Raw genomic sequence first — 15762 nt, 5'->3', positions numbered from 1 at the left:
AGCTGGGTCTTGTCCCTCTGGTGGTCAGGGCCTTGTCAGGGGGTTTGTTTAGAGGCATCTGTGGGGTTAGGAAGACTTTAGGCAGCCTGTCTGCTGGTGGGTGAGGCTGTGTTCCCACCTTGTTGGTTGTTTGGCCCGAGGCATCCCTGCACTGGAGCCTGTAGGCTGTTGGTTGGGGCCAGCTGTTGGTGCCAAGATGACGATCTCCCGAAGAGCTCATGGTGATGATTATTTCTTGAGGCCTCCGCCAGCAGTGTACTTGCCCCCACAGACGGGCACGGCCAACCCCCGTTTCTCCAAGAAACCCTCCAAGACCCACAGCTATGTCTGGCACAGGCTCCTATGGAGTCACTGCTTTGCCCTGGTTCCTAGTGCACATGAAACCTTGTGTGTGTCCTCCAAGAATGGAATCTCTGTTTCCTCCAGTCCTTTGGAGCTCCTGCACTCAAGCCCCACTAGTGTTCAAAGCCAAATGCTCTGGCAGTGCCTCCTCCTGATGCCAGACCCACAGGCTTGGGAGCCTGACATGGGGCTCAGAATTCTCACTCCTGTGGGAAAACCTCTGCGATATAATTATTTTCCAGTTTGTAGGCCACCTACCCAGTGAGCATGGGATTTGATTATATCACAGAAGCTCCCCTCCTACCGTCTCGTTTTGGCTTCTTCTTTGTCTTTGGGTGTAGAATATCTTGTTTGGTAGGTTCAAGTCTTTTTTGTCAATGGTTGATTGCAGTTGTGATTTTGATGTTTTCATGAGAGGAAGTGAGCTCAAGTTCTTCCACTCCGCCATCTTGTCTCCTGCTCCCCACCCCATACTTAGTCATTTTTGATAGTGTGCTACATATTGTGATTTTTGCATTGTTGGCTGCTAGATTTTGTGATATTTGTTTAAATTCTTTGGGGCATTTTTTGGGGGAGTAGTAAATTAGTTGAGAATAATTTTAATCTTTTCAGTGCTTGCTTCTAATGTAATTTTTTTTTTTTTTTTTTTGCGGTACGCGGGCCTCTCACTGCTGTGGCCTCTCCCGTCGCGGAGTACAGGCTCCGGACGCGCAGACTCAGCGGCCGTGGCTCATGGGCCTAACCGCTCCGCGGCATGTGGGATCTTCCCGGACCGGGGCACAAACCCGTGTCCCCTGCATCGGCAGGTGGGCTCTCAACCACTGCGCCACCAGGGAAGCCCCTAATGTAATTTAATTCAAGTAAATCATTTAAATTAACTCAGTATTTGCTTGTTATTTCAGGTCTAGAGCATTCTTTAAGACTAACTTGGTCAAAGTAGTAGGACAATAATACTCTTGGATACAGAGCATCTAATACCTCACATAGTAGAAGATCTTTCCACTCTTTCCAAACATCCTGTCTCTGTGTATGCTTGGGAATTTTTCTACCTATTGTGTTTGGGTTCTTTTTCCTGCATTGTTGGAAGCTTTCTTATATGAATGTACAAATTTTACTCAAGGTGACCTTTCTGTTAGAGCTTCCTGCTTCTCTCTCAGTGTACCTCTTTCCTCTGAAATATTTTACTCCAGAAATTCTAATTGTTTTGGCTTTCCTGAACTCTGAACTTTGCGTTCTGTAGTTCAGCAGGCTGTGATTTGGTGTCTTCTTTCTGTACCATAACCTAGAAATTCTGTTTCTTTCCCTTCTCTCAGAGGTCCTTGTTTTCCAGTGCCATTGTCTCATGTGTAATCCCTAAAGGTCATTATTTTATTGATTTTGTATGGTTTCCAGTTGATTGGCATGTACCATTATTCCTCTTACACCATGATGGTCATGATTGGAAGTTCCTGTGCAGAGCCTTATTTAAACCTCTGTACATGTAGACTCAGTGTTATGTATCCTTATGATTCAGGGCTTTAATGAGATCAATTCCTTTTTAGATTCAGAAAAAAACTATATTGTAGTTTCCTCTCCAAAGGAAAGGTCAAATGAGCACCGTCACTTTGCTACTCCCTATAACTATTCCTTCCTTCACATTCATGTGCATTAAAGCCAGTTCAGCTGATCTAAATGCCATGTTATTTCCCATTTACAGGGTATTATTTTACAAAACCAGATGTAATCATCAAGTTGGAGCAAGATGATCCATTGTTACTAGAGGAAGAATTTCTAAACAAGAGCCATGCAGGTGAGTTGAGTACTTTAGACACAACTCCAGGGGAAGTTAGATCCAAAATGGTCAGTTAGAGGTGAAATAGTTTAAACACTTTTCTTTGTGAGGACTTATATCTTGAAGTGTGTAAAGAGTATACCAAATATGATGTAAATGAGTGTGTAAGAAAAGGGATGGAATATTAGCACATTGATTTTCTCATCTTGCAAATAGTAAGCTTCAAGATACAGTACAAACCCAAATACATAGATGATTATTCTAAATATAAATGATATAAACATTTCCATTCAAACATGCAATTTAGCAGTCATTCACATGGGGAATTTTCTTCAGTTTTATGCATTGTTACTTTAGAAGTCAAGAGTCAGTAAATCATGTATTTGGTCCTGGTTTCTCTGTTGTTTCTGTGGCCTCTTTAATATCTCTACACTAGACCATTTCATATTGATTACAGCACCTTTATGATAGGTTTTAATAATGAGCTGATCAAATTTCAAAAAATACTCATGAGATTTTTTTTGGCATTATATTAAACCTTGAATTTAACTTTGAAAAATTGAATTCAGCCTTGACTGAGATTAGTGAATCCTGAATTATTTTTATATGTTTTCTTAATTTACCACTTTATATTTCTGATTTTCCAAATTAATTTTAGGTATGTCTCAAATACAGTCTAATAGCATTTTCTTTTAATAGTTTACATTAGCCCATTCATATTGATCGGCAGTTACTTCTAAATGCTGTTTCTGTGTATAATGTTACAGAAGCTCTTCAGTAATAGCCCTGCTTTCTTTTCTTTTTAGAATAAGTGTGTTTTTCTCCTAATAACATAGTTAGGTTGTACTTTGGCTTAAGGTGTGACCATAAAAATTTATAATCTCATGCAATTGCTTAATGATCCATTTATTTAGACAATGTCTAGTAATCACCTGATGTGTAAACGGTTATGAAATTAAAATGCTTACTTTCTCTTCCTTCCCATTTTTTAACACCCAACTTTAGTTTCTTTTATAATCTCTCTTAGTTTTTACCTGTTCAGTATCATTGTGACCGTTACTTGATTTGTCAGCTGTAAGTTATGTATTTGGCTTCCTAGCTTTTCAAGATGTGAAAAACATCAGGATTACATCTCATTACTTTTGTTACATCTTACTTTTCCGATATTGAATATATTTTTTCTAAACGTCCAAATTCTTAAGGCCTCTAAAAGAGAGTTGTAAAACAGCACAGAAATGAGAGTAATTAATTACTATACATTTTATGAGTGATGTGACGTGTAATGATACAGAAACTTGTGCTTAAGAAAGACCTGATGTTTTTCTGATCCAGTCATATTCTGTTTCTTTATGAGAATGATAATTCCATGGGTGGTCACTCTGTACTATTTCTTATCATGGACAGAATAGTTGTATGTATATTTATGCTAAGTTTCATATTTTTATAGCCATGAGGAGACAAATCAAACAGTGGGAAATGATATTTGTTATAAATATACCTCAGAAAGAATTTATTTCTATAATACGTAAGGAATTCAGCTCTTAAGACAGATATCTCCTTAGTATGGCCTTCCATGACTATCGTATTTTAAATGTTACTCCTGTGTCAAATAGTCTTACTTCCTCCTTTTTTCTGTTTCATTTTTCTCCCAACCACTCAACACCTAATATACTATTGTGAAGTATGAATTTTTCCCTCTGTCTCTTTCCACTGGAATATAAGCTCTCTGAGAGCAGATATTTAAAATATTTTATTTTCTGATTCAGTACCTGAGACAAAAACTTGGGATTCAAATGTATGTTAAATATTAAACTACTAAAATTGTTAGTAAAAAGGTAAGCAACCCATTTAAAAAAGAGTCAAAGTCCATAAAGAGGCATTTCTCAAAGAAGGGTATGAAGGGCATAGATGAAAAAAAAAAAAATGCTTACTCTGGGAAGCACAAATTCAGATCAGATCACACTGTAGTATGATGTTCTTCCCACTCAATTTTCAAACATGGAGAAGTTTTATGATTCCAAGAGTATGATGATATGCAGGGAATCATCAACAAGGCAGGAGCGGTATTAATTGGTATTTGGGAAAACAGATTAGCATTTTCTTTAAATTTTAACATACCTGTTCCCCACGACTCAGTAGTTTCACTCCCAGGTTTATCTTCTAGAGTTTCCTATACATTTTCACTGGGAAACAAAATAAGATACTTTTCATACAACATTTGTAAAAAGCCCAATTTTGGAAGGAACCTCAATACTAATTTACATGTGAACTTAAAGTTAAATCATGATATAATAATACAATGGAATATTACGCACTGCAGGACAACCATGGTCTATGAAGCTAAAATGAAAATTATGCATATGAAATCAAGCAGCAAAAGTCTGTTGGTAGAAAAATGCCATATAAATAATGGTCAGAAACAAAAAACTGAATAGTATCTTGTTATTTGGAACAGAATGTTAAAACATACACACATACAAAAATTAAGATGTACTTAAAATGAATGTGTGTGGGTAAATTATTTGGTATATTATAATGCACCAGAAAAGAATATTCCCTACTTTATTCCTGCCTCTTCTGGGACATTATATATAATTAATATTGTGTAGTTACATTGGATTGACCATAAGGTTGGAGAGAGGTATTTCATACGTATTGATGCAGCAGTCAAATTTCTTTGACTAAGCCAGTGTAACTGAGAGTGGCCTGGGTAGCTCTGAAACATACTGCATTTAAAAAAATATGTATATATATATATATATATGTATGTGTATATATATATTTTTTTGGCTGCATTGGGTCTTTGTTGCTGTGCACAGGCTTTCTCTAGTTGCAGCAGGCGGGGGCTACACTTCATTGTGGTGCACGGGCTTCTCTTGTTGCAGAGCACAGGCTCTAGGCACATGGGCTTCAGTAGTTGTGGCTCACGGGCTCTAGAGTGCAGGCTCAGTAGTTGTGGCGCACAGGCTTAGTTGCTCTGCAGCATGTGAGATCTTCCCGGACCAGGGCTCAAACCCTTTTCCCCTGCATTGGCAGGCAGATTCTTAACCACTGCACCACCAGCAAAGTTCCATAGTGCATTTTTAAGGACTGCTAATTTATATCATACCACAGAGGAGTGCAAAAATAATCAGAGAATGAGAGTTCTGTTTCAGATTTAGGAGCACAAAGCTGCATGAAATATATTTTATAGGCTCTAAGAAGGTATCAGTTGAAAGAGGAACCATTATTTTAGGGGTAGCTAAAAAACTGTCAACATGCCATTAATTTTAAGATGAATCCTGATTTAAGTGATAATAATTTGCTTAAAAATGTGTGTGCCTCAATGTGCACGTGTGCTCTCCATCTATTCATTGTTAAGATGAATGGTATAGGCAGTACTTATTGTGAGAGTGTAAACTAGTGTTGGGGAGCTCTAAGAAGGTATTTTCTTGGTCAAGTTTAGAGAATAGTATTGCCTCAAAAGATATCTAGATTAATCTTTAATCCTTAAATTGGGATATAGAGTTACTTAGAGAAAGGATTGTGAGTAGAAGATAAATGTTGAAACTGAAAAATATTATTGTAGATAAGGAACCACTGATAGGAGACAAATAGCCTGGCCAGGCTAGATTGGAAAATATGGAGTTGTAAAATGGTAGCTAGAATATCTAATGTGCCTGAAGTTGTTAAAAAAAAAAAGTTGTTTTCCAGAATGATGCCACTTAACTCCTGTTTTCTGTTGTATTTAGGGTAGTGTGTTCAGTGCCACCTTAGGTTTTAGCATAGGGCTGGCATTTTACATCAAAGGTTAAAATAGCCTAGGTAAGATGAGTCACACACATGAAAGAAACTTTTATGTGAAATGAATAAAAAGGGTATTTCTAAATAGGCTTTTGGAAACAGGTTGAAACATGCTATTTAAGGATCTCAGCTAATAGAAACTAAGTATGTTGAGAAGTAGGTGGAATGCTTATATAGAGATTAGTCATGGTTAAGACTAGTTTCAAGAGAGTGAGTAATCATAGTGAAAGTGGAAACTTATGATTTGATGTTCAAGAGAAGTTTGTTGTTGAACAACCCTGGTATAGTAAACTAAGGCATTAGAGCCAGCATATAGAAGTGAATTCATTCTAGGTCAAATTATGGTTTTACCTCTCATCACTTTTACACTTCTTGTACATTTGTATTTCTGTGAATAACTCCAGGAGGATTTGAGCTTGAGCTATAGAATTGTTTCTATAATCAGGAGAAAATTAGTGCAATTATAAATTTATTTTAGTGTTGATGTGTTTAGAATAGAAAAGGGGGGACTCCAGCCGGAAGCTTGTAGACTTCCCACTGTAATCTCTAGTTGGAAGTATAAGGACCTGGACGTTGTTATTCTTCCTCAGTCCAATCCCTTCTTTGATCTATCATTTGAAAACCCTTGTTAACTGATTTTTCTTACAATTCTACCTGCTGCTCATAATCAGTCATCCCAGTCTCTCATTTTCAGATTTCCTGAGTGAACCACTTTTGAGAGTCCTATTATCTATTTACCATTCATTTCCTTATTTTTAAAATGCCAACTATATAGTAATAATCATCATAATTTTGTTGCCCTTTTTTCTCAAGGAGTATAGGAATAGTATAAACATTTGGAATGTTTATTTCAGGGAGACTTGGTGCCTAGAAAGCAAATAATTAAATACAATATAGCACATATATATAAAGGCTGCATCCTATAAGAAATGTGTTTAATGTTCATAAGACATTTTAATTTTCTTTATTTTATAAGACAGCAAACTTGATAACCTCTTAGAGAAAAGCCTGGCAAATCAAGGAAAATACTTGCAGGAAGACTTTTTTGCTCAACTTCAGAATAAAGACACAGTTGAGAAAACTTTCCACCAGGAGTTACACTGCAGAGAACATCAGAGCACTCACTCAGAAATAAAGACCTTTGAAATTGGAGGAAACTTAAGCCCTGATGCAGCCCTTATCATTCCCCAGAAATGTGACACAAAAGGGAGCTTCCGTCATGATACCATATTTTGGCAAACCTCGCCCGCTCAGTCTACCTTTAGTGTACATCAGAGAACTCAAATAAGGGTGAAACCCTATGGATGTAAAGAATGTGGAAAATCCTTCTCTAGGAAGTATTACCTCATTGGACATCAGAGAACTCATACTGGGGAGAGACCTTATGCATGTAATGAATGTGAGAAAACTTTTACCCACACGTCACACCTCAGAGATCATCAGAGAACTCATACAGGGGAGAAACCGTATGAATGTAGTGAGTGCGGGAAAGCTTTTAGCCATAAGTCAACCATAAAAAGACATCAGAGAAGTCACACAGGTGAGAAACCCTATGAGTGTACTAAATGTGGAAAAGTCTTCTATACAAAGTTTCACCTCACTGAGCATCAGAGTAGTCACACAGGGGCAAAACGCTATGAATGTAGTGAGTGTGGAAAATCTATCTGTAGGAAGTCATACCTCGTTGTGCATCAGAGAATTCACACAGGGGAGAAACCCTATGAATGTAATGAGTGTGGAATATTTTTCTATAGGAAGTCATACCTCACTGGACATCAGAGAACTCATAGTGGGGAGAGACCTTATGCATGTAATGAATGTGAGAAAACTTTTACCCACATGTCAAACCTCAGAGAACATCAGAGAACTCATACAGGGGAGAAACCTTATGAATGTAGTGAGTGTGGGAAAGCTTTTAGCCATAAGTCAACCCTAAAAAGACATCAGAGAAATCACACAGGGGAGAAACCCTATGAGTGTAATACATGTGGAAAATGTCTCTCTAGGAAGTCTCACCTCACTCGGCATCAAAATTCACACAGAACAAAAACCTTAACAGTGTAGTAAGTGTGGAAAATCCTTCTGTGAAAATTCTCACCTACCTCTGCATCAGCGAATTCACGGAGGAGAAACCCAATGAATGGGTTGAATGTGAGAAAGCTTTAACTAGATGCCAGTCCTAAAGGTTTCAGAGAACTCACACTGGGAAGAAATCCTATTAGTAATGAACGTGAGAAAGTTTTCCCCTATAAACTGAACCTCAGAGTACATCAGAGAGTCCCCACGTGGGAGAAACCTTATCAACGCAGTAAACTTTAGAAAACTTAAAGCAGCAACCCAGGCCTAAGAACACATCAGAGAAGTCACACGGGGAAATCCCATTAACATGATGAATATGGGAAAGCTTTTAGCCAGAAGTCAGGTCTTAGGACACATCAGACTGAGAAACTCTATGCATGTAATGGATATGGGGAAACTTTGACTGTAAGTGCAGCATCAGAGAACTCAGGGGAAGAGCAATGAATATAATAAACCTGGAAATTTTCTCTTCGAGAAATCAATCAGCAAAACTCACAGAGAAATCCCTCATGTGCATTGTGTATGGATAGTGTTTCCACCAGATTTCAGCCCTCATTGGACATTAGAGGACTCACACAAGAGGTAAATCCTTGAAATTAATCACTTATGAACAGTTTTTCCACCAGACTACTCAGTGGGTGTTCGAAAAACATCCTGTGAAGGTAATGGATGAGGAAAACTTTTCTCCCCAAAGACCACCTTCAATTTAATTGTACTGGAATCCAACATGAGGGTAGTGGGAATTATGCACTTTTTATGTAAAAACTATCATTATGTAAACATGTTAGAGGATACATTTGGATAGTTAAAATACCTCATGTTCCTATTTTCTCTTACTGTCTTCTGGCCAGTGTATAAAAGATATACAATTGTTACTGAATTGCCTCTTCAGGAAAGAAGCCAAACAATGTTTTCTGCAAGACTTTTATTGTCTCAGGGTCACCAGTGCATTTAGTGTGAACATTATATACATTATGCAAAAGTCATACGCACAGTCGTTGGGAGAACAAATCTGATTCAACTGAGTTGCTGTGAACAGTGGTACTCACTATTTACCCTGTAAACGGAAAAAGAAGTTGTATTTCCATTCTCTTTTCAAAATAATTTAAAATTATCTGGGACTCTTTTGATCTAAATGTTATTTAGAAGTGTGTTGTTCAGTCTGCAAATGTTTTGATATTTCTGGCTGTTTTTTTAATTAATTCTAGCTTCATTGTCTTTTGAATTGTGCATTGTGACCCACAATATTGTCTATCTCAATCAAAGTGCCATCTGAGCTTAAAAATGTGTATTCTGCTGTTGTAGAATAAAGTATTCTATAAATGTTGATTAGATCCCATTGACTGATGGTGCTGCTCAGTTCAACTGTGTCCTTGTTTTGACTGATGAATCCAGTAAGTACAAATGGAAGTTTGTTGAAATCTCAAATTATAATTGTTTTCAGTTCTTTTTTAAAAAAATTATTTATTTTTGGTTGCGTTGGGTCTTTATTGCTGCGCGTGGACTTTCTCTTGTTGGTGGCAAGCGGGGGCTACTCAGCATTGCGGTGCTCGGGCTTCTCATTGCTGTGGCTTCTCTTGTTGCGAAGCAGACTTAGTAGTTGTGGCGCATGGGCTTAGTCACTCTGCGGCATGTGGGATCTTCCTGGACCAGGGCTCAAACCCATGTCCTCTGCACTGGCAGGCAGATTCTTAACCACTGTGCCACCAGGGAAGTCCCAGTTCTTGCCTCCTATTTTCATCTGTTTTTAAACACATACTCTTAAGGCTTGTTCTATCTTCTGCTGAATCTACCCCTTTATCATTATGTAATGCTCCTCTTTATTCCTGATAATTTTCCTTTTGTTAATTCAGCTTTGTCTGAAAGTAATAAAGCTACTGTAGTTTACTTTTGTTTTGTTTTTTTTAATGGCTTTTAAAATTTTATTTATTTATTTGGCTTAGTTGCGGCATGCCAGACCCTTCATTGCGGTGCGTGTTCTCTTCGTTGCGGCTCGCAGGCTTCTCTCTAGTTGTGGCACACAGGCTCCAGAGTATGCGGGCTCAGTAGTTGCGGTGCACAGGCTTAGTTGCCCTGTGGCATGTGAGATCGTAGTTCCCCAACCAGGGATCGAACCCATGTGCCCTGCATTGGAAGGTGGAATTTTAACCACTGGAGCACCAGGAATTCCCTTCATCCCTTTACTTTTAATATATCTTTTTACATTCAAAGGGGTTTTGTATAGATAGCATATATTTGGGTCTTTTTTTAATCCACTCTGAGATTGTTTTTTCATTGGTATATTTAGATAATTCACATATATCTGCCCTGTTTTAAAATATTTATTCATTGTACTTTTTCATTCTTCTCTTTTTCTGCCTTGTGTAAATTTTTTTTTTTTTTTTGTGGTACGTGGGCCTCTCACTGTTGTGGCCTCTCCCATTGCAGAGCACAGGCTCCGGACACGCAGGCTCAGCAGCCATGGTTCACGGGCCCAGCCGCTCTGTGGCATGTGGCATCTTCCCGGACCAGGGCATGAACCAGTGTCCCCTGCATCGGCAGGCGGACTCTCAACCACTGCGCCACCAGGGAAGCCTTGCCTTGTGTAATTTTAACTGTGCATTTTATGTGATTGCATTTTCTTTCCTCTTGATATACCAATTATCATTTTTAAAGCTTTAGTAGTTGCCCCAGAGTACACTATACACTTAATAAAGGTAATTCAGGTAGTTTTCAAATAATACTCTATATGCTGGAAGTTTGAACAGCATATTCCTAGATAGTTTTATTTATATATTGCTTGGTATCCGATGGCTTCCTGGATCTGTGGTGGGAGTCTGTCACTAATTTTGAAAAACTCAGCCATTATTATTTAAAATATTTCATTTGTTTTTGCCTTCTTCTTTTGGTATCCTCATTATACATATGTTGCTTCCTTTGTAATTGTCCACACATCCCTTGGGTGTTCTGTCTGGTTTTTTTTCCTTTTAGTCCTCTTGTACTTCAATTTGCTGTTTCCATCTTGAAGTTCATTGATTGTTCCTCTGCTGTGTCCAGGCTACTTGGGAGCCCATCAAAGGTATTTTCATTTCTGCTGTAGTGTTCTTTTTTTTATATATAAATTTGCTTTTTATTTATTTATTTTTGGCTGCATTGGGTCTTTGTTGCTGCGCACGGGCTTTCTCTAGTTGCGGTGAGCAGGGGCTACTCCTTGTTGCAGTGTGTGGGCTTCTCATCGTGGTGGCTTCTCTTGTTGCAGAGCACGGGCTCTAGGCATGTGGGCTTCAGTAGTTGTGGCTCGTGGACTCTAGAGTGCAGGCTCAGTAGTTGTGGCACACTGGCTTAGTTGCTCTGCGGCATGTAGGATCTTCCTGGACCAGGGATTGAGCCTGTGTCCCTTGCTTTGGCAGGCGGATTCCCAACCACTGAGCCACCAGGGAAATCCCTGCTGTAGTGTTTTTAACTACTAACTTTTCCTTTAGGATCTTTCCTAGAGGTTTTTAAAAATATATAAATATTTATTTATTTTTGGCTGCATCGGGTCTCAGTTGCGGCACGTGGGATCTTTCATTTCAGCGCATGGGCTCTTTGTTGTGGTGTGCGGGCTTCTCTCTAGTTGTGGCATGTGGGTTTTCTCTTCTCTAGTTGTGGAGTATAGGCTCCAGGGCGCATGGGCTCTGTAGTTGTGGCGCGGGGGTTCCATAACGCGTGGGCTCTCTAGTTTTCGGCATGTGGGCTGTAGTTGAGGTGCATGAGCTCAGTAGTTGTGGCACACAGGCTTAGTTGCCCTGCAGCATGTGGGATCTTAGTTCCCTGACCAAGGATCGAACCCCTCGTCCCCTGATTGGAAGGAGGATTCTTTACCACTGGACCACCAGGGAAGTCCCTTTCCTACAGTTTTAATCTCTGTTCTCCTAATGTCCATTTGTATTTGCGTGTCGTCCTTTTTCTTTGCAATAGAGCCTTTAGCCTATTAATCATATTTTAAAATTCCAGTCTGATAATTCCAAAATCTGTCATATTTAAGTCTGGTTCTCTTGCTTGCCTTGTCTCTACATACTGTATTTTTTCTTGTCTTGTAATACATTGTAATTTTTGGCTGAAAGCCAGACATAATTTATTGGGACTTCAGTGAGAGGGTTATGTTTATCTTGCTAGGACTTATGCTAGCATGTTTACTGCACTGTTCACTGTTTGCTATACCTGTAGGTGTCTAAATCAATTTCCTCTAATATGCTTGTTTTTCTGTTCTTGATTGTCTTTGAGTTTCCCTAGAATTTCCTCCTCAGAGTCTAAATCTTGCAGTTCTTTCAGCTGTAATCCTCTTTTATGCAAGAATCCTGTTAATGAGTTGATAGGTGTGGGGGGAGGGGAAGCATTCTATGATTACATATCAGTCTTTTACTTGACCTGTGCCCCTGGGATGTATCCTTCTCAAGTGCTTCTCAGCTTTTTGTTTCCTGTAGGTGTGAGAAACAGGGAGGCTTGGAGTTGAGTGTTTTCCTTCCCCTACTTGAGTTAGATTAATTCAAAGTAGTTTTCCTTAAGAACAGGCACAGAACAGTATGCTCTGTATATATTAAAAATGGCTCCTTTTCCCCCTCCCTGCTGGAAACACGAGGGGATTTTTCTCTGACCATCATCAGGAGAACTTGGTGGGGCTCCTTGAGGTAAAACTCATGAACGTCTGGCATTTCCCCTAAGAAGAGGCTCACAGGAGTTTCTAAATCTCAAGCTAGTCCATACTCAAGCTCCAGCAGTTTGATTATATTTTACCTACCAGTTTCTGGCTTTAGCAGCTTCTTCCCTTGGCAAGCTGTGTTTCTCTGTATTCACCTCTTTTGGGGCAATTGTTTTCCCAGTGACCTTGTTGCAGCAAGGGGGACCCCTTTCAGGGCCCGAGAACGGGCTCTTGTCTAGCACTCGGAAATGAATTGTCTGAGGAGACACACGTGCTGACAAAGCAAGAGACTTTATTGGGAAGGGGCACCTGGGTGAAGCGCAGGAGGGTAAGGGAACCCAGGTGAACTGCTCTGCCATGTGGCTCGCAGTCTCGGGTTTTATGGCGATAGGATTATTTTCCGCGTTGTCTCTGGCCAAACATTCTGACTCAGGGCCCTTCCTGGTGACGTGTGCATCGCTCAGCCCAGATGGATTCCAGTGAGGCGGATTCTGGGAGGTTGGTAGGACATAATGGACTGGAGTCTCCTCTCTCCTTTTGACCTTTCCCTAATTCTTCTGGTTGGTGGTAGCTTGTTAGCTCCATGTTCCTTACCAGGATCTCCTGTCATAAAATAACTCATGTGAATGGTTACTGTGGTACCTGACTAGGGTGGGCAGTTTTAATCACTGTTTCCCCTAACAACCTCAGTTGTCTGATAGATCCAAGAAGTGTAGTTGTTCACTTTATTTGTTAGATTTTCTTCATTGTTGTGAAGATGGGACTGACAATTTCAAGGCTCTTCGCATGTTGGAGTGGAAACGTGAACACACCGTCTCCACGGTTTTTGATAATGCTGCTAGGCTTGAATTATCCCTGCTCTGATGCACTTCCTCAAGGCAAAACTGAGGAGCTATTCCAACTGCCTCTCCTTCCCAGGTAAAATCTCTGCATCACTGCTCTGGAACTGGGTTCAGGCAGTATCCTGCTTCTCCTGGAATGACAGGCATGCTCTGCAAACATGCTGGATAGGGGCTGTAATGGCTAGTCTTCTTGGATTGCCCTTCCCTGTGTGGATACTCCACCCCATGAGCTACTGTGAGGTTTATCAGGACTCAAATAATTTTGACTTACTGGACCTGGAGTAGAGCTTCCATCCCATGTGTACCGTCTGGGTGGGGATATTCACTGCTGCGTCTGCAAGAAAGAGCTTCTGCAGCCCCGGGCGGGCAGAAATGAGAAATTCCATGTCCTGCCCCTCCTGAGGTAAAAATGCAAAATTCTGAAATGGGGGAATGGAGCCCATTTGCTGGTTTGAATCTGCTCAGATTAGCATGCCCACAGCAAAGATCTGTGGGGTGGGAGAAGGGGAAAGAAATGCATTCATATTTCAGACTCTGGCTGTTCTTAGTAAAATTTAGATTTTCTCAAATCTGTGTTTTTCCCTTTACGATATGCACTACAGACAATATCCAGAAACTTTTATAATATTTTAAAGACAATTTTCTCCAGTTAAATCGGCTTTTTTGCTGTTGTTGTTGGGTTTTTTGTTTGTTTGTTTTTTATGTGAGTAGATGATCCACCACACCTCAGTGGTTAGCCTCAGAAAACCCTTTGGCTGCTTTAAAATTTTTCTTCTCATGTTTAGGTTTTGAAGTTTTTCTGTTGTGTACCTACATATTTTCTTCATATTTATGTTGCTTTGATTTTGAGATTCTTGGATACAAAAAGTAATTTTGTCACCAAATTTTGGAAATTTTCAAGAATTATTTCTTCAGATATTTTACCATTTTTCTCTATGTCTTAACCACACACATTCGATCACTAGTATTTTCTCACAGATCATTGATACAGTGTTCACTTGTTTCTCAGCCTATTTCTCTTTCTGATCTTTAGTTTAGATAATTTCTATGGATCAAGAATGTGCCCCCATAACAAAAAGCAATTGCCTGGTTGTGCATGACTGAAAATACTGGCGTGACGTATTTTGTTCATTATTACTTGTCTTTGACTGAATTAGTACCAGTTGCGTACTAAGTACTCTGTCACTAGCAGCCCAGAAGTCTAAAGACATTGCTTTTTTTTTTTTTTTTTTTTTGCGGTACGCGGGCCTCTCACTGTTGTGGCCTCTCCCGTTGCGGAGCACAGGCTCCGGACGCGCAGGCTCAGCGGCCATGGCTCACGGGCCCAGCCGCTCCGCGGCATGTGGGATCTTCCCAGACCGGGGCACGAACCCGTGTCCCCTGCATCGGCAGGCAGACTCTCAACCACTGCGCCACCAGGGAAGCCCAAGACATTGCATATTTTAAAAGATCATTGTGGCTGTTTTGCAGAAAATGTATTAAAGATGCTAACATTAGAGGCAAGTGGACCATTTGGAGGTGGCTGGAATAAACTCAGGAGAGAAACTGTGATGCCCACAGGTTTGATGTGTATCCTCAGGTTAATCCAGCAAATAGGCCTTAACTCTGTATCTTCTGGGGCAGAAGTTTGTCTGCCCCCGAAGAATAAGCAGGGATTGGGTCCTGGACAGCCAATGAACTGAATCTGTTAAAACTTCCTATTTTATCTTCCATGTAAATTTGATGATAGTAACACCACCACCACCTAACACTTGTAAAACACTTGCAATGGCACATTGCCACTCCTTTTATATAGATTAACGTCTTCACACTTCATAATAGCCTCATGAGGCTGTCAATATATTATACACATTTTTCAGATGAACGTACAATGATTTAAGTGAGGTTAAGTGTCCTACCCAATATCCCATAGGAGACCTTAGACTTGAGCACATGGAGTCTGGAAACAAGTCCATGCCCTCAAAGGTGTGTCATGTACCAACACTGGATAAGTCAGAGCATACTATTTGGGACTCCATCATACAAATTACAAAGGCAGACAATGTATGGATTATAGAATTAAGATTTGCACAGTCAGTTCTAGATAGGTATTACACTGAAACACATTAGAAGTACAAAAAAAAACCCCATGAAGTTTCCCTTTAGAAAGTTTTGGGTAACCTAGATGACTCTCCATTTGAATGACCCTGCTTCTCCCCTTCTGCACCCTAATTCCTGCTCTTATACTTTAAATTTGCAAAGAAAGGGCTTCCCTGGTGGTGCAGTGGTTGAGAGTCCGCCTGCCG

General features: G+C 39.9%; 1 protein-coding gene across 1 annotated transcript in view; it reads left to right on the top strand.

The window, feature by feature from the left end:
* Positions 1 to 9304, top strand: part of LOC112404744 (zinc finger protein OZF-like) — a 28691-nt gene extending 19387 nt beyond the window's left edge. The window contains exons 4-5 of the mRNA XM_024752850.1: positions 2039 to 2131; positions 6873 to 9304. Of these exons, the coding sequence (XP_024608618.1) occupies positions 2039 to 2131; positions 6873 to 7960 (1181 nt within the window). The 3' untranslated portion in view covers positions 7961 to 9304. The remainder of the gene's footprint in view (positions 1 to 2038; positions 2132 to 6872) is intronic.
* Positions 9305 to 15762: the final 6458 nt, after the last annotated feature.

Source organism: Neophocaena asiaeorientalis, unplaced genomic scaffold (assembly GCF_003031525.2).
Source record: "Neophocaena asiaeorientalis asiaeorientalis breed wild unplaced genomic scaffold, Neophocaena_asiaeorientalis_V1.1 scaffold471, whole genome shotgun sequence".
Classification (NCBI taxonomy): Eukaryota; Metazoa; Chordata; class Mammalia; order Artiodactyla; family Phocoenidae; genus Neophocaena; species Neophocaena asiaeorientalis.
The sequence above is the reverse complement of the archived record's forward strand: the minus strand, read 5'-3'. Positions and strand labels throughout refer to the sequence as shown.